Source organism: Sceloporus undulatus, chromosome 2, assembly GCF_019175285.1.
Source record: "Sceloporus undulatus isolate JIND9_A2432 ecotype Alabama chromosome 2, SceUnd_v1.1, whole genome shotgun sequence".
Classification (NCBI taxonomy): Eukaryota; Metazoa; Chordata; class Lepidosauria; order Squamata; family Phrynosomatidae; genus Sceloporus; species Sceloporus undulatus.
Genome location: NC_056523.1, coordinates 252,159,328 through 252,177,593, shown reverse-complemented (window position 1 = coordinate 252,177,593; position 18,266 = coordinate 252,159,328). Strand labels below are relative to the sequence as shown.

The 18,266-nt window shown below is 38.4% G+C and overlaps 1 protein-coding gene across 1 annotated transcript in view; it reads right to left on the bottom strand.

Annotated features, from left to right (window-relative positions):
* Positions 1-18,266, bottom strand: part of DAPK1 (death associated protein kinase 1) — a 643,597-nt gene that overhangs the window by 36,197 nt on the left and 589,134 nt on the right. Inside the window, exons 4-10 of the mRNA XM_042447762.1 lie at positions 10,966-11,104; positions 10,318-10,447; positions 2,200-2,248; positions 2,068-2,094; positions 1,087-1,239; positions 302-361; positions 20-77 (exon numbers count right to left, since the gene is read on the bottom strand). Coding sequence (XP_042303696.1) covers positions 20-77; positions 302-361; positions 1,087-1,239; positions 2,068-2,094; positions 2,200-2,248; positions 10,318-10,447; positions 10,966-11,104 — 616 coding nt within the window. The remainder of the gene's footprint in view (positions 1-19; positions 78-301; positions 362-1,086; positions 1,240-2,067; positions 2,095-2,199; positions 2,249-10,317; positions 10,448-10,965; positions 11,105-18,266) is intronic.

Sequence of the window (18,266 nt, the reverse complement as noted above, 5' to 3'; positions counted from 1 at the left end):
TTCATTCTCTTTGGGTTACATACTGGTTCCTTTCCTCTTCTGGTATTTCCTTATTGCCTGGTGTATCAATGAACTGACTGAATTTAAAATGTAAGAGTCAACTGCTGGAAATTTGGATATCTGGAAGAAACTTCTTTCTCTGTCTCATACATCGCACGTATTTCTAAATGCTACCAAATCCCCTGCTCCATTATTGGGTAGGGTGGGAGGGAAACAAAATCCATAAGAGGTTATGCCTATAAGACTGTCAGAAGGCAAACAAAAAACTAAATGTGAACAAAACAGAATAAATAGGGTATACTTTTGTTTACTAACCTTGATCCAGGGATGCTGTAAGCTGTCCTGAATTGTCATTCTCTTCCTTCCAAAAGAGAAATACATTTTATTTGGTAACATTTACATTTATCTTTTCATAAAGATGACTCACATGACTTATTCCCAATTCTGTCTTAAAAATAACCTGTGAGGTAGTATAGGCTGGGGGACAGTGAACAGTACAAGTCAATCTGTGAATTTCATACCTAGGAAGGAACCAGAGATCCCCCTTATCCTACTTCATAGTATCACATTGCATCTAACACAGCCTTTGCCAATCTGGTATGGTCCAGATTTCTTGGACTCCATAATCTATATATATTCAAATTGTAGTCCAATAAATCTATAGCACTCCAGGTTGGGAAAAGCTGTAATGTAATTAGCCTGCTTATTTTTTTAACATGATCAGAGAGAAGTCTCTGACAATGCTGGTTCTTCGGCTTAGTAACAGAGACGAGCACCACCCCCTATGACCAGACATGACTTGACAACCTTATCAACCGGGAATACCTTTACCTTTTACAACCTAATTATACAGCTCCAAAGAACAGCCTGAGAATAATAAATCATCATATGTTAATTTGCCTCTGAATGTCAAATACAAATCACACTGAGTTGTGGGATTAATTTGCTGAAGTCTTGAATAACTGGGCAGGGACAATCTGCTTTATTCCACAAAGATTTAGGAACCCATCAGCTATTCCCTCATCCTCAGTATCATACACACTAAATACATTCAGTATCATAAAGTAAGGACTGGACGAAACTTACTTTGGATCCTTAACTAGAAGTCTTCTTATAAAATCTTTAGCTAGTGCACTGGTATTACTGAAAAATTCTTCCTCAAAGTCATAGTTCACTGCAGACACATTTGCTAAGGTTTCTTGTTTTGTCTCTCCAAGAAATGGTGATGCACCACTCAGGCTATAAAAATGAAGTTTGATCACAATCATGAATATGTTTGATTCCAAGACAAAAAAGTTTGCTTGCCGGCATAACATTCTAAACAAAGCTTTCATACTACAGTTTTAGCATGATTACTACTTTGATAAGTTTTTAAAAATCCATCTAATCCAAAGCCTACGAAGTTATGTTACCAGAGAAGTTAAGATCTAAATAAGCCATGATATTGAAAATAAAGATGGAAACACACTATGAATGCAACCAGTATAGCGTAAAATCCACTGTTTGGATAGCGTGAAATAACTTTTACTCCTCAAATTTTCCTTGGCAGTTTCCTGCATTGCTAAGAATGTTTTCCAACTCTCTGCAGCAGATTCTGAGAGTGCACAGAGGGTTTCAGGAAGGCAATTTGACCTCGGCAGGTTCTCTTAACAAAGTAAGCTGTATCCAGACTGTCCACTCTCTCTCTCCCTCTCTCTTGTAAAAACAAAGCACAACTCTAAAGAAGTAATTCTGGATAAGGATTTTAAAAAACCCTACATTATTATGAAATTGATATCCTGGGAAGTAAACAAAGGAGAGCTGGTGTGACATAGTGGTTTGAGTGTGGTTTGCCTTGTGACTCTGGAGACCAGGGTTGGATTCCCAACTCAGTTATGAAACCCACTGAGTCACTTTGGACAAGTCCCATATTCTCAGCTTTGGGGTAAGACAATGGCAAACTTCCTCTGAACAAAACTTGCCCAGAAAACCCCCTGGCCTTAGGGTTGCCATAAGTCAGAAATAACTTGAAGGCTCACAGCAGCAACAACAAAAGTAAACAAAATGATTTAGAATTTTAATACTTACAGAATGTAAGTGATCACACCAATGCTCCTACAAAGGAAAAAAGGAAAAAGAAAGAAAAAAGTATCTTGATCAATATTTAAACACACAGCAAAATTACAAAGAATTCAAGTCCCAGAAAAACTGACCACTTACCACATATCTGCCTCAAGACCCAGTGGTTCATAGTTAACTATTTCAGGAGCTAAGAGATAAAACAGCATCTTTAGTATATAGTCAGACAACAAGACATGCTGACAAGAATCTTTAATTTTCTCTGTAACAATTAATTCTAATACTAGGAGGTGCATCCTAATGTTTCTTGACCTAAAAACAACACAATATACAAGTAGACAGATGATATTCTAGATGACAGATGATATTCTATAGTGGGCAGCTTCTAGAATAGGTCTACACAGACCCTCTACGAGACCTAAGAGACATGGACCCTCCATGTTATACTACAATTTTTAACTCAAAAAAGGCTTCTTTTACTTTTTAATGTTTTTTGGGGGGAGGGGGAATTTGCCCAAAATTAGTTGTTTGGGGTTAAGAAGAGGACCAGTCATCACTTTGCTTTTGGAGCCTTAAAACAGCTCAAAGGAAGTTGCCTCCCATTTCCTTGAGGTGCAAGAACTCTTTTTGTTTAAAAAATGTGGTGTGTGTCCCAAGGTGGTGAGGTGCTGGCTGTGGGAGGGCTTCACCTTGTGGACTGCGCATATCAGCTTATCACATGGGGAGGCTTCTGCCCTTCTTCCATGATTAATTTGAATGTAAAGCATCCAAATAGCGTGATTGGGTTTCACACCCCTGTGCTTTTCTCCTATCCTTCTCCCGTCAGTTAATCGCAATTGTCAGCCTCCCCATGTGATAATCTCCTTACCAGTGCACTTGTCCCATCAGTAAAGCATTATGGGGTTACCATTTGGCAATTACAGGTTCTTCCATTATTGCCAAATGGCTACTCCATGACACTTTATTGATGGGACAAGTGCGCTGATTGCAATTTACTGATGGGAGAAGGAAGGGAGAAAAGTGTGGGGGTGTGAACCCTGATTGCACTATTTGGACACTTTAAATTTGAGTTAATCATGGGAGGAGGACGGAAGCCTCCTGTGTGATAAGCTCCATAGTCAGTGAACTGAACTCCCCTCACTTCACTCTGGAATCTAGAAAGGATGTCCTGAAAAGGCAAATTGTGTGACTGGAAAAATCTACATAAAATAATTAAAGTGAGTTAATACAGTCAAATGCAACAACCTGGATCAGAATGTGGAGTGGTGACCCAACTATTATTTTAAAAATCTTCATTACACCCAATTCATTAAAAAAAAAATCAGCCCTCTTTTTGTCCTGTGAAAATCTATACAGCTTAGGACTACTTCCTCCCATATGTGCCTATGCACCAGTTTTGTGAATATCATTGCCTTCCATAATTAGATAGGTAGTGATCAGAATAACACATTCTCTGTTACACCACAATGGTTATGGAATAGTCTCACAAGGACACTTACATGGCACCAGAGCTTCAAAAAGTTTCCTTTTGGACCATATCTCCCAGAATCCACCAACTAGTATGGCCAATTTTAGAGCAAGGCACTCTTACCAACCTTTGTGCACAGAACAAAGGCTGCAACCCTATACATCCATATTTTTAACAGGGGATATGTCTCATTGAATTCATTGTAATTTCTTATAAATATTCACTTTCATTCTCCTGAGTTTTTATTAGATGCCACTACTATTTTATGTTCATTTTAGTTCTGCTAAGTCTTTTTGTTATAAAGTTCTGTTTCACTGTTGTAAGTTGCTTTTTAACACATTGCAAAGGAATCTTGCAGCACTTTTGCGACTAACTATGTGGTAAAATTCAGAGACATAGCCATGCTAGTCTGGAGTATTAATATGAAAAGGGATTTTGCATCCAGTTACACTCAAAGGTTCTACAAGATCCCTTTGCATACTGATATTTCAGACTAACATGGCTATGTGTCTGTATTTAACATAATGTTTATCTGTTCAGGAAGGTGGAATAAAAACCCTTCATATTAAGTAAAATAAAGTATCTAGATAAGATGTTACATGCATTTTATATCTGTGGGAATCAGTGTAACCGGTGAACAGATGATGGGAAAAGTGGTGAAAGAGGATGGCCAATTAGAGATTTTATACATTTTACTGAGATAGTGACCTTTCTATGTAATTATTACTGCTTTTCACACCTGCAACATTACAGTTCAGCTATACTGAAAAATTGATTACAAAATTTTAAAAATAATTAAATATCAGTATTGTTAAAAGTATGATTAAAACAATTACAACATAGTTTCATTATTTTTTAAAAAAAATATAATGTACATCACACCACATTATTCACACAGTACATCTCCATAGTTAAAATCTTCTTGTTGTTAGTTGCCCTTGAGTCAGTTCCAACTCATTGCGACCCTGTGGATGAGATGTCTCCAAGAATCTCTCTCCTCCACTTCCCTGCCCAGATCCTGCAAGTCCTTGCCCACAACCCTCCTGACTGAGTCTATCCATCTGGTTTGTGGTCTTCCTCTCTTTCTTCTAACCTCTAACTTTCCAAACATTATTGTTTTTTCTAGTGATCTGTGCATTCTTATTATGTGGCCAAAGTATGATAGTCTCAACTTGATCATCTTTGCTTCCAAGGAGAGCCCTGCTCTGATCTGTTCAAGTCTTCTTGGCTGTCCATGTATCCTAAGTACTCTTCTCCATCACCAAATTTTAAATGAGTTGATTTTCTTTCTGTCTGCTTCCTTCACTGCCCAACTCTCCCATCCGTACATGGTAATTGGAAATACAATGGCCTGAATGATTCTGACTTTAGTGCTCAGTTGTATTAATTTGTTCTTCAGTAGCTTTTCCAGTTCTTTCATAGGTGCCCTTCCCATTCCTACTCTTCTTCTTATTTCTTGACTGCAGTCTCCATTCTGGTTAATGTTTGATCCTAGATATAGGAATTCTTTAACTATTTCAATTTCTTCATTGTCTAGATTGAATTTGTGTATTTCTTCTGCGGTCATTATTTTCAGTTTTTTATGTTCAGCATCAGTTAAAATCTACAAGGTCTAAATAAGAATGTCTTCACCTGCTGGTGGAAAGAGAACAGCGAGGGGCCAACCAGACCTGCTATGGAATTCCACAATCTGTAAACAGCAACAGAGAAAGCTCTCTCACAAGTCTTTACTAACCACACCTGTGAGAGTGGTGGAATTGTGAAAAAGCCCTGCCCTGCAGACACCCTGGCTTATATAAGGAGATATGGCCTTTCAGATAAGTGCTGGCCCTAGCTGTGTATGGCTTTAAAAGTTGAAACTAGCACTTTGAATTCTGCTCAGAAATGGACTGGTAGCTAATATAGCTGTTTCAATAAAGGGGGTGTCACATGACCCTGTACCCAGCACCAGTCAACAGCCTGGAGTAGCATTTTGGACCTGTTAAAAGAGGCAGCCCCTTGTAGAGTATGCTACAATAGTCCAGATGAGATGTAATCATGAAGTGTCACCATAGCCAGATCTGGCCTCTCAAGGAAAGGTCAACCTGGTGCACTAGGTTTAACTATGCAAATGCACTCCTTGCCACAGCTGAAACTTGGACATCTGGCTCAGATCTGAGTCCAAGAGCACATCCAGCCTGAGAACCTGAGATTTCATGGAAGTGTAGCCCCTTGCACTACAGGCTGAATCCCTAATCCCTGTTTGCCTTCTGACTAGGATTAGGAGCCCTCTGTCTTGTCTGAATTAAGTTTCAATTTGTTCACCCTATTCCCAGACCATTACTGACAGGAGACACTGGCTTAGTGCAGAAACAGCTTCCTTGGAATTGGATGGAAAGGAGAGTACAGTTGTGTGTCATTGGCATACTGATGACACTGAACTCCCAAACACCGGATGAAATTATGAAAAGATATGGGATGACATTCTAAATTTGTTTTATTATGTAGTCAAGCAACACATCAAAATTGCCATACAGTTTTGAGAAAAAAAAAATCTCTCTGATGAATATGCATACACTCATTTCATTTTTTGTTATTCTGTTTTCTGTATGCTTTACTTCCTTACTTCCCTATTTTGCTCGCTAGCATATGTAAACACACACTGCCTAAAAGTACTCTCTTTGCTTCTACCATTTCCCTAATTTCCATTGTTTAGTTTTTGGGCTGTAAGCCAGTTCAAAACCTAGTCCTTTACACAAAATTCCTGTAACAGTACTTTGTTATTTTCTTCAAGACAGTTTCATTTTTTTAGTCAACTTAGAAAAGTTACTTCCTTTCTTTCCTTCTAGGATTCTTTCTTTCCTACATCCCATTATTTCACTCAGCTTTATTAATGCCTTGTAATTATTCTTTGTTAACTTGAAGTTAGTTTCCTTATCAATGCACTCTCTCTCTCTGCTGTCCTTTTACATTGCCTTTGTTTCATTGCTGCTGCATGTCAAAAGGTATGTGAACAACATTGTATACCTTAATAGACAGATAATATCTGCTTTCTTTTAGTAAATATACTCAAGGGAAGAATTCTAAGGATGTGAAGTCTGGACGGATGGAAATTTCTATTGATCCTGAAGGTTTCCTTCCAACACAGAATTATCGGTGGTGAGCTCTATTACCCATTTTACTTTCTATGGGGTCCCCCCCAACTTTTGCTAAAAATATGCTCCTTTCACAATGGAGTGAAAGGAGGTTTAGATACACTCTGAGGTGTCTAAAATTCATTTTGGGAATGTGACTGGGAATCAAGAGGACCACAGTTTAGATGGAATTGCAACTTCTTCCACACCTTCCTACCACCACATCACATTTTTACCCCTTTATGAAACCATCACAGAAAACCATCCTGGTGATTTCACAAGCCCTTGGTCAAGGTGGGATGGGAGCCTGAAATCTCTGATCTTAGAGTTCTCACTTTGTAGTTACAACAACCTCAGTTTTCTGTGGTTCAAAGTTTGTTTAAGATCATGGTATGAAGGTCTGCCTTCTTCCCAATCAGTCTTTGCCCTCCCTGTGACCTTTTTACCTCAGTTGTGTAATAGCTAAGTACTGAATGAAACATATAGCAGCAATCTATTGTGCTTGTTGTTGCATGCATTCAGGTCTTTGAGTTATGGTGACCCTAAGACAAACCTATCAAAGGGTTTTCCAGGCAAGATTGTGCAGAGATTTGTCTTAGCCCTTTTTTGAGGGCTGAGGGAGTGTAATTTGCTTAAGGTCACCCTGTGGGTTTCAATGGCTGAGCAGGATTCAAACTCTGGCTCCAGAGCGTAGTCTAATACTCAGACCACTACACCAGTTGTTTCTTCACTGTAGGCATACATGACAATAGTTGCTCCTTCTTGTGGAATTTCCAATTTTGCACCCTCACCTTTCTTTATTTTCACCAACTAAATTCCTATTTCTAAATACAACTGTTATGTTCCAATGAGATGGCCTAATAAATAAATGAAGACTTGGCTGTGAAGGTTTATATAGTTAGATTGATCTAAGACCACATTCAGTCGCCCCTCCTTTCTCATGGGACTCTTGATTATTCCCGGAGGGGCATCCTCCGTTATTCTCAATGGGGCATGCCCCATTCAAGCCAATGGGGCTGAAATACATGCGAATCTCTGTTTTCATGGGGGAAGAGTCCGGAACAGATCCCCTGCAAAAAACGGAGGGTTGACTGTACTCTTGTTGGTCTAGTGTTGGATTTAGGCCTACAACTTGTTCCCTGTTTTGAAATAACTGCTGCTCCCAGAAATTTTTAAATCCACTGTGCTTTCTTTTCTTTCCTTTTTCTCTGAATTGCTACCTATCAACTATGTATTTTGAAATCTCCATTAGCTTAAAACAAAATAACTGATTACAAACTGACTAAAACAATATTAAAAACCATCTAACTAAATTCAAAAGAGAAGCAGATCACACCAAAGTTAAAAATAATCAATTAAAATATCTGAAAAATCACCCTAATAACAGGGGTTTACATATATAAAAACCAAACAAATTACATCAAACAATTGGAAAAAAAGAGCAATTTGTTTGGTATCGAAAGGACTGTAACGTAGCTGTGAGGGAAATATACTAGGAAGAGAATTCAATTAATTGGGAGATACTTTCATGGTCGCTACTCGCCTAACAACAGAAGGCACAGAACCTAACAAAGGTTGTCCAATAAAGGTTTCCCCTGACATGTAGATTCATGTGGTTCGTTCTCCTTGGATTCTCGTTTGTGTGTATTTAAGGCCAATCTGATCTTGATTTAGGACATCAGTAAACCTAGCAGCCAGTGAAGGCTTCTACTACTGGCAGAATAGGCTGTCACACTGTGGATTACTGTACCTGTTACTTTTAAACACTCTTCAACAGCAGCTCCACATACAATATATTCCAGTAATCTAGCCTGCCATGAGTAACTGAGGACATGTTTTCCCTCTCCAAGAAGAGGTGCAACCAGCACACCAGTAAAAGGTCATCCAAACTGCTATTACAGCATCCATCGGCAAATAAGTCCAAATAGCATCTTAGCCTTATTTGAATCAAACTTTAATTGATTATCTCTCAACCCAGCTTTAGATACCAGTTCAAGGTTATTCGTAGCTGCACCTTGGCCAGATAGAAAAAGAAACAGAGCTGGGTATATTTAGCATACTGATGTTATCCAGCTCCCAAAATTCTGTTGACTTGTCCCACCGATATGTTCTAGATGTTAAATACCACAGGAAATAACACAGCATTGTGTGGAACACTGCACCATAAAATTGTCACAGCGTTACACAGCATTTGCAGCAGCATCCACTGAAACTGATCTACCAAAAAAGAGAAGAACCACTATAAGCAGAGTCCATAAACCAAAAAGGCAATACGAAATAATGTGATATTCAAAACTACTAAAATGTCCAGGAAAATAGATTTGTACTTTTCCACCAGGGCAACCCAAGCAGTTTCAGTGCCAGAACCGTGACCAGAAAAAACACTATCATCAAGAAATGCCGAGAGAAGGACAAGCCCCATTTATATTACTTTGTCACCAGGTGAAAATTAGATTTGCTAGTAGTTGATGGCTAGATCAGGAGGGTTTATGGATATCTTCAGAAGAAACATTATTGCTGTCATGCAATAATGGGATGAACTCTCATGCTGAGAATGAAGGCTCTGATATAGAGCCTGAAAGCCCAGAAGAAATGCCAGGTCTGTTGTCACAAGAGGATAGAATCCAGCAGCTACAGGAACAGTTTGCAGCAGCCACAGGAGCAGAATTTCCAACAGCTACCACCCTCAAAGGAAGAGCCAGACTTACCAATACCTACCCCTACGGAGAGATGTCACAACAAGAGAAAGACGCAGACCTCACAGCGTTTATATAGGAATTATATATAACAATTAGGGCACACCTGTGAGACTGGATTATAATAACCAACAGCACAGCACCAGGAACAAGTGGGCTGACATTCTAAAGCCCTGGGCGGGAAGGGAGACAGCATTCAGTCTGTACGAGCAGAAAGGGAAAAAGTGTGGAAGAAACCTACCTGGTGCATTTCCATGACTGTTTGCCTGAACTCTGCCTGGACTTCTGACTATTCTCCAGATAACCTTTTGGACTGCTTCCCTGAAGAACCTTGCCCATAAATAACTTGGACTGGACTAGATTGCCTCTGTTTCTCAGCTGATGTTTTGGTGACCTTGGATATTCTCTCTCCTTAAAATATCTGGGACACTGAGCCTTCTGGTTTGCTTCTCAAAGGCAAAATAGGACAATTACTCCTTTATTAGTGAAGTTTTTTCCCCTAAAGCAGGGCTCTGAAGAGTCACTTATCTGGCACCCAAAAATGTCCTCCAGGGTAAGAGGCAGGAAACATTTTACAAAGGCACAGGTCTGGTTTTATTTTTCATTTTTGCTGGGAATAATTAATATGTCATCAATAGCTAACATAAATGATCCTGATGCTCAAAATATGTGTGAGTTTCTATACATTTATTTTCATGGATACTTTAAACAAGTGGACAAAGAAGCTATCACACACAAACACAGATATATCATGTCCAAAACACTGTTTTTCTGTGCAGTTTGGATAGCCTCTGCTTATATCTCCATTCACTCTCAATTCTGGTTTGAGCAGAGAAAGCAAAAGATAGGCAAGAGACAATATGCATCAAAGGCACCAGAATAAGTAGCCAGCAGGGATCAGTTTAACACAGACTAAAACCAATCTATGCACACCATCATGAAGTCAAGGTATTATAGTCAAATAATAAAGCAAAATACTCACCAACAAATTCAGGTGTCCCAAAAATGTTCTTAAACTCATTGCTAAAGTCTATTTTGTGTGCTAAGCCAAAGTCAATGATCTTGATGCGAGGCTTTGGCACATTTCTATCCAGCAGCATTATGTTCTCAGGCTTTGAAAAAAATAAAAATTGGTCATGCATGAACAATTTCATAGTCACAATCTGGAAAGTAAGGTTTTCCTGAAGAATACTCAAGATCATGTGCTAAAACCATCCCCTCTCCCCAGAAATGTTTTTTGCAGCTTTTATTTAGAACATAAATGAGAGACTAACAGAAGGAAAAAGCTCAAATACATGTGTGCATGTACATGTATGGTCACATACAAAATAATAATTGGAGACACAATACTAATATGTTTACATGAAAAATCTACAGCCAAGTCTACATAACAATTGTGTGGCAAGACACTAGTTTTACACCTTGAAACCAAGTGAAGACATGCACATATATGGGTTGTTGCATCCTAGGGTATAGGATACAGAAGTGTATCTTGTAACACAGGTCAACTACAAGATCCAAAACAATAATTAATACTGACATCAAAGACTAGCTTTTGTATGCATTATTTTTAAGAGCTTCATTAGATAGTGTTCCCAAGCTTAAACTTACTGAAACCACTCCAACATACCTTGAGATCAAAGTGTGCAATTTGCAAAGAGTGGAGATAGTCAACACCATTAAGGATTTGCTTGAGAAACTCTGTGGCTTCCTCTTCAGTTAGGGATTCTTTTTCAGCTAAAAAATCAAACAGTTCCCCTCCTGCAACACTATGAGAAAAAGAGCTGTAGTTATTGACTCTAGCACTTTAACCTATTGATTTTTTGACATTTAAAGACTTTGTACAGCCATACTAAGATCAGTTTTTAAAAGCTTCTTCCACAGGATGTAAACCCACTTTTATACAAGTCAAAAGTTTAATTCAATAGAGGAAGCAATAACACAGATTCAAGGCATGTAAAAGTTAATAATGGTTTCTAAATAATTATCATGGTACCCGTGACACTGAACTGTTTTCCTGCTGTATAACACAGACAGCAATGCATATGTAATTTAAAAAATTAAATATCATATTTAATTTAGGAAAAAGTATTTGAGAAATTGTTTGATTGCAGGAAACCTATGTATTAGCTAGTCTATTTTGACAAAGAGCAGTGGTGTCACTGGGAGGGTATAGGGGGTTCGGTCTGCACCAGGTGACACTCTAAGGGAGGGTGACACCACTGCTCCTCAGACATCTGTATTTTGGCTTGCATCTCTTTAAAATGCTGACCAGATGGTGTGAGTGGGGTGAGGCTCAGTGGGAGCTAAAAGGAGAGGTCCCAGGAAGTTAACATCACATTTTACCAAATTTTCACTTTAACCACATAAAACTATGTATATGTCAACAAATTTATTATTTGTGTATGATACTGTAATTTAAAGGTAGAAATTTAATTTTGCAAGTTATGTCACAACTATTACCATTACATTCAGTGATATATGGGAATTACAATTTATAAGTAAATTAGTACAAAAACATTACTAAGAATTCTGTATGGTGTGATACAGGGGGAGGTCAATGGGAGGTGACACCATGAATTACTGCACCGGGTGACACAAACCCGAGTGATGCCACTGATCCTGAGACCCAAAACAGAGCACTGGTTTAAAAATAAAGCAGAGAAAAGTCACACATAAAATCTGACCTGTGCTGTCTATTCAACATGATCCTAACTACTTCCTTACTTTGGGGATTTTCAATGTCATATAAACTTTCCATATATTCTATTATTGTGCAGTCTTTTGTTTGGAAAAAACATATTAAAATTTTTCAAATATTTTGACTTTAAAATTTGTCAACTAATTTTTACAGATGAAAGAAAAGACACATACTCCTGTCTGGCCCATCAGTTTCTGGCAGTGAAAAAGATAAGATGTCAGTAATGGTTACTAGTTTCCTGTACCTTCTCCTTCTGCTAGCTTACATTCTAAGAGAATTTTTTCCCCCAAAATGCATTTTGTTTTGTTTTGGCAACTGTTGCTCCTCCAAGCTATCATCTACATTATTAGCAATAAAAATATTAAGTGATCAAGACAGATTTCTAGGTGAAACAATAAGAAACCAATCTTGTCCATTATTATGATCCAATCTAAACTATTACGTATTTACATACCTTCCCAGATACCAAGCATCCTCAATGAAAATAAATTATTATATAACTATGATGCCGCTGCATGCCATTAACTTGATACTGAAACTCATCCATTAGAACAGAAATACCAACACAAATGTACAATGTCTTCATAAATATCTAGAAGACCAAAGGGAAGCCAGCCAGATTATTACATCGTATTACATCGTATGGTGTCTAACCAATGAAGAAAAGCTTTCCTTGGATCCATGAGCCTACCAACAGCATGTTAAAGCATTGAGTAGGGTTTGGTTAAATGCAAAGATTTTTATGAAAGTACGTAGGTGTTCTGTTGCTTGAGCTAGTCCCAGGCCATTATCGCTTTAAAGATTAACATTAGTACTTACAATTGTGTATGCAAAATAACTTTTCAGCAGTCAAATCCACTGAAAAATAAGGTACAATATGTTCTCTGTGATCAGACCTAGTTAACAGTCTGGCTTTCTCACACTGAACAAGCTGATCTTTTCACTCTTCACAAACAGTTTTATATCACACAACCAATCTGGAAGTTTCTATTACTGTTGACTAAAATATTACAGCCAGTTCAGAGCTTTACAGTTCATACTGTCAGGGACACTCATATGTACAGTTTGTAGGTACATATGTCTGATTCTTGGAGCTCTTGTGAGAGCATAAAATAAAAAGAGTTGGCATTGTGGAATGGACAAAGGAGTCCATTATCCTGTTTGCAACCATCACAGCTGTTTCCAAGCCCTTTTTCCTAGCAAGTCTTGCTGTTTGCAGTCCTTCAACTAACCAGTATTCATAAAATTAGTTCAAAGATGTCACTAGTTGGCTATTTTCCCACTGTCTTGTGTCAGTGACTTCCAATCAATGGATGCCTTATCATACAATGCTTTACTTTTGCATTTAATATTTTGTTGTGTGGCCATACATTTGCATAGCGATGTAGGACTATAAGAATTTAATATGAAAGACGAGCATATGATTATCCCAACTGACATATACGTCCATATGGCTTGGGTCCAGGGCACCTAAAAGATTGTACAGTCAGCCCTCCATATCACAGATTTGTTATCCACAGATTCAACCATCTACAGCTTGAATATATATATCAAAGCTTGGTTTTGCCATTTTATATAAGGGACACCATTTTACTACACCATTGTATTTAATGGGATTTGAACCCATGGATTTTGATATCCATGGGAAGTCCTGGAACCCAACCCAAGTGTGATATCAAGGGCCTGCTGTATCTCCTTCTGTAAGTCTGCCTGACTTTTAAGATTCCTGGGGAAGCCTCTCTCATTGTCCTGCCACCATCACAGGTGTGTTTGGTAAGGAAAAGGGGGAGAGCCTTCTTGGTGGGTGCTCCCAAGTTGTGAAATTCCCCACAAACACCAAAGGTTTGTCTGGCTTGCTATCTACTCTCTTTCTGCCAGGAAGTAAAGACAGGCCTTTATTTAAGCAGGCCTTTGGATTTTAAGTTATTGTGGCAAAAGTATCCTTTCAATTGAGAGTACAGTGCAGCCGTGTTATACGTGGTCTTGAGCGTACGTGCTCAAGCCACGGGGAGCGTGTGTGCCCCCGTGGCACCCTGTGCCGCCGCTGCGCATGAGCCCTATTGTTTCTAATGGGGCTTGAGCATAGGCGGAATTCGCCTTACGCGGGGGGGGGACGGATCCCCTGCGAAAGGTGAGGGCTGACTGTATTATGCTTTAGCTTTTGCTATGTTTTAAGTTATTGTGAAACCGCTGGGTGAAATCATCCAAAGACATGGGGCGGGCTGTTATCAGTACACTGATGATAGCCAAATATGCTTCTCCATGTCTCGGACTGCTTCAGTGACCAAGGAAGGCATCTCCTCTCTGAATGACTGTCTGAGGTCAGTAATGGATTGGATGAGGGAAAACAGACTTAAGCTGAATCCAAACAAAACTGAGGTACTCGTTATAGGTAAACCTGAACCTAGTACGGAGATATGCTCACCAGTCCTGCACAAGGTCACACTTCCCCTAAAGGACTGTGTTCACAGTCTGGGGGTACTTCTGGATTCGTCGCTTCAGCAGACTTCTTAGACTGACACGACGGCCAGAAGTGCCTGTTATCAGCTTCGGCTGATATGCCAGCTGCGACTCTACCTGGAACGGGTGGACCTAGAAATGGTTGTACACTCACTGGTAACCCCTCATCATGATTTCTGTAATGCTCTCTACGTGGGGCAGCCCTTGTGCCATGTTTGGAAGCTGCAATTAATTCAAAATATGGCAGCCAGGTTGGTTGTAGGTAAATCTAAATATGACCTATCTAAAAATCTCTACATTGGCTGCCTATTAGCTTCTGGGGTCAGTACAATCTGTTGGTTATTACCTATAAAGCACTACATGGCCTGGGTCCAGACTACTTGAGGGAACACCTCCCCCCATACAATCCTTTCCACACACTCAGGTCCTCTGGGAACTACTACAGCCAAAGAAAACCAGGCTGGTGGCAACTTCCCAGAGGACCTTTTCAGCCACTGCTCTGAAAATGTGGAACGACCTTCCATTGGAGATCTGCCAAATTACATCTTTAGAGGCCTTTAAAAAGGCGATAAAGACAGATCTCTTCTGGTGATCCTTCCCAGACTAACCTCCAAAATGAGAACCTGAACTGCTCACCTACCCACTGTCTCTCCCTATGACCACTCCTGTAAATATTTTTCCATGCTCCTAATTTTAGCTGCATTCTCTATGCAACTGGGTGTAATGTGTGATACTGCTACTGTTATTATATAGTATGATGTTTTATTTGTACAGTATTTTATCAGGAGGAGGGAGGGCTAGGGGATTGGGATCATGTTACTACTGTTTTTAAATGTCGTACTGGACTGTTGTTACCTGCCTAGATCCTCGAAAGGGAAAGGCAGGATATAAATAAATATTTTTAATTATTATTTATTATTATTAATGTGTTTTTAACTACTGTAATTTAGTGGTTTTAACATAACTTTTTATTTGTTCATTAAAAAAACTTTTTGTGTCAAGCAGCTTTTTAGCATACAGTACTGTACTTTGTTTTTAATTTATAAACTGACTTGGCCCCTACGCTGGGAGAGATGAGATAATGGGCAAAATTAAAAGCCAGATATATAGGGGTAAAAGAACTAAGGAAATTGATTTGTTGTTGTTGCTGTGTGCCCTCAAGTCAATTCTAATTTATGGCAAACCCTAAGCCAAACTTATCATGGGGTTTTCTTGGCAAAATTTGTATAGAAAGGGTTGCCATTGTCTTCCTCTGAGGCTGAGAGAGTGATTTCCCCAAGCTCACCTACTAGGTTTCCATGATTGAGTGGGGATCTAAACTTTGTCAGGATCCCTAATCCAACACTCAAGCCATTACACTGCGTTTGTATTCAAGAAGAGCAAAGCAGAAAACGTAGTACAGGTATAAGAGAGTGTAGCAGTGGTTAGGAAATGACAAAGTGTGGAAAATATAGGAAAGATGAAGTCACTGTAAATAAACAATCACTTTGCAAAATAGGAAAGAAATGTAAGAAAATATACACAGCTAAGAGACTACGGTGCCAAAGTGAATGCAAACACCTCCTACACTTTCCTAGATTGCTGTTTTAAGTCTGTTACAATACTACAACACGTTGAATTGTTTACTCACTTAGAAGAACTAAAAGGCAAATTATAAAATCAAAATGTGAATATGCCTGTCCCATCCAGATGACACAGCAGTGGTGTTGAGATTGTTAAGGTGAAACTTCACTTGATGAACATTTGATATTGATATTTATGAAATAAACGTAACACAGAAAAATGATGATAGCCAATGTACTAAATGAGAAATAGTTCCCTTTTTGAAGAAAAGATGTGGATGCAAGATAAATTTTAAAAGTGTTTCCTGCACCAGATACAATTCTGTACTTTTCCATACAGGTTCACAGAAGGTTTATTTATAGATTATTTATGATAACATCTGAGATCAGTCCTGATTAATAATCTCTCTTATTGTTTTCTAATAGGGATTGCTGAGGAAATTCTGCATAGCTCCCTAAACTGTATGCTTTTGGAACTCTGAGTACCAGAAGATGGAAGCGTTTGCTAACTGCAGACCCTACACTTCAGAAAAGAGTATATAATTACATCAAATTCAGACAATGTATGAAAACAGTAGTTTCCTTATTCAGCATCAAAACATGAACTTCTAGTATTAGGCACCTTCCTCAGTTGTACTTAGAACACTTAAGACTATTCTTCCCAAATACCAGAGTGGTAGGGCAAGGCTACCACCAAAAAGTTCTGGCTCTCTCTGCCTAGGTGCAGATCCTATGTGTGTGAAGACACAAATGGCCGCTTGGTTACAAGTAAGCAATCTATTCTTAGTCAAGGGGAGACATAGCAAATGTCAGCTATAGGTATAAGACTGTCAGCAAACTAAGAGCTCGTTTTTATAGAAAATAAATGCACAGAGTGACCATTATTCCCAAGGTAGAAAGCAGCAAGGGTCCACTGTATATTTTGTGCTTTGATTCAGGTTTGTTGTTGTTGTTGTTGTGTGCCTTCAAGTCATTTCCCTTAAGGCGACCCTACTGCAAACCTATCGTAGCGCTTCCTTGGTTAATATCTTCAGAGGGGGTTCAAGTATCCAAGTACAGTATACCCCAAACCAACAAGTCCCTCAGTTTCAAATATGCGAGACTAGTTTTTTTAATTTACATTTACTATTTAAAATAATTAGAATTTATATACAGATAATAGATATATAGATAAAATATAGATTTATATCTATATACTACTATAGAAAAAACATGAAAATCAACAGAAAGGTTACAAGTGGAGCTGCTACATGTTCTGGCTTAAGGTTCAATTAAAATTCTCTTAGAAGATAAAACAGTGAGCGTCAGTTCAAAGATGAAAATAATGATGTGTGCAACCAACACTTCCTTCCTTTGGGAGGCAAAAGGCATCACACAACACTATCAAATAATTATTTTTCAGTCAAACAAACCCCTCTCCCCAAGCTTTGGGATTAAATGTTACATCCCATAAGGTATCATTATAGGTCTTAAATGGAAACATCGAAACAGATTAGTTTTTAAAAAAAGCATAATAATCTCTTAATGAACTAGTAATATTGTACTTGCATGCTTTTATTAATCAACTAATTAAATAATTAAGCCATTATCCAAAGATTTATTGTCGCATTGAGAATGTCATGCCAAACACATTTAACAAAATTAAACAGGCTTACACTAAAAGCGTTAAGCAAATAAGAAATAAAAACCTTATATTTAATGTAATATGATTCCCAGCAGCTGAAGTAAACCATTGCTTACGTTATTAATATAAAAAAGGGGGGAAAAAGAAAAAAGAAAGAAAAGTGGCCTGAACTTAACATTTGCTGTTGTTGCTGTGTGCTTTCAAGTTGTTTCCAAGTTATGGTGACCCTAAGTCATACCTATCACAGGGTTTTCTGGGGCTGAGAGTATGTGACCCTCCCAAAATCAACCAGTTGATTTTCACGGCCAGGAGAGGAATCAAACTCTGGCTTCCAGACACATAATTGGTTCCAATGTGCATTACATTAGGGGTCTACCAAACAGGTAATGGAAAGTAATTTCATTTTTGTTACAGAAATGTAACAATGCTGCTCTCAGCTTCCCACTCACACCAGACCAGATTTAACTGTAATTAAGTTAGCTAATTGACATAAACCCTTTTAAAAATAATCATATAATGTAAAATTTGAATAAACATAGCTAAATGGGTACAAATAAAGCAGAATAAACCATAATACATATAGT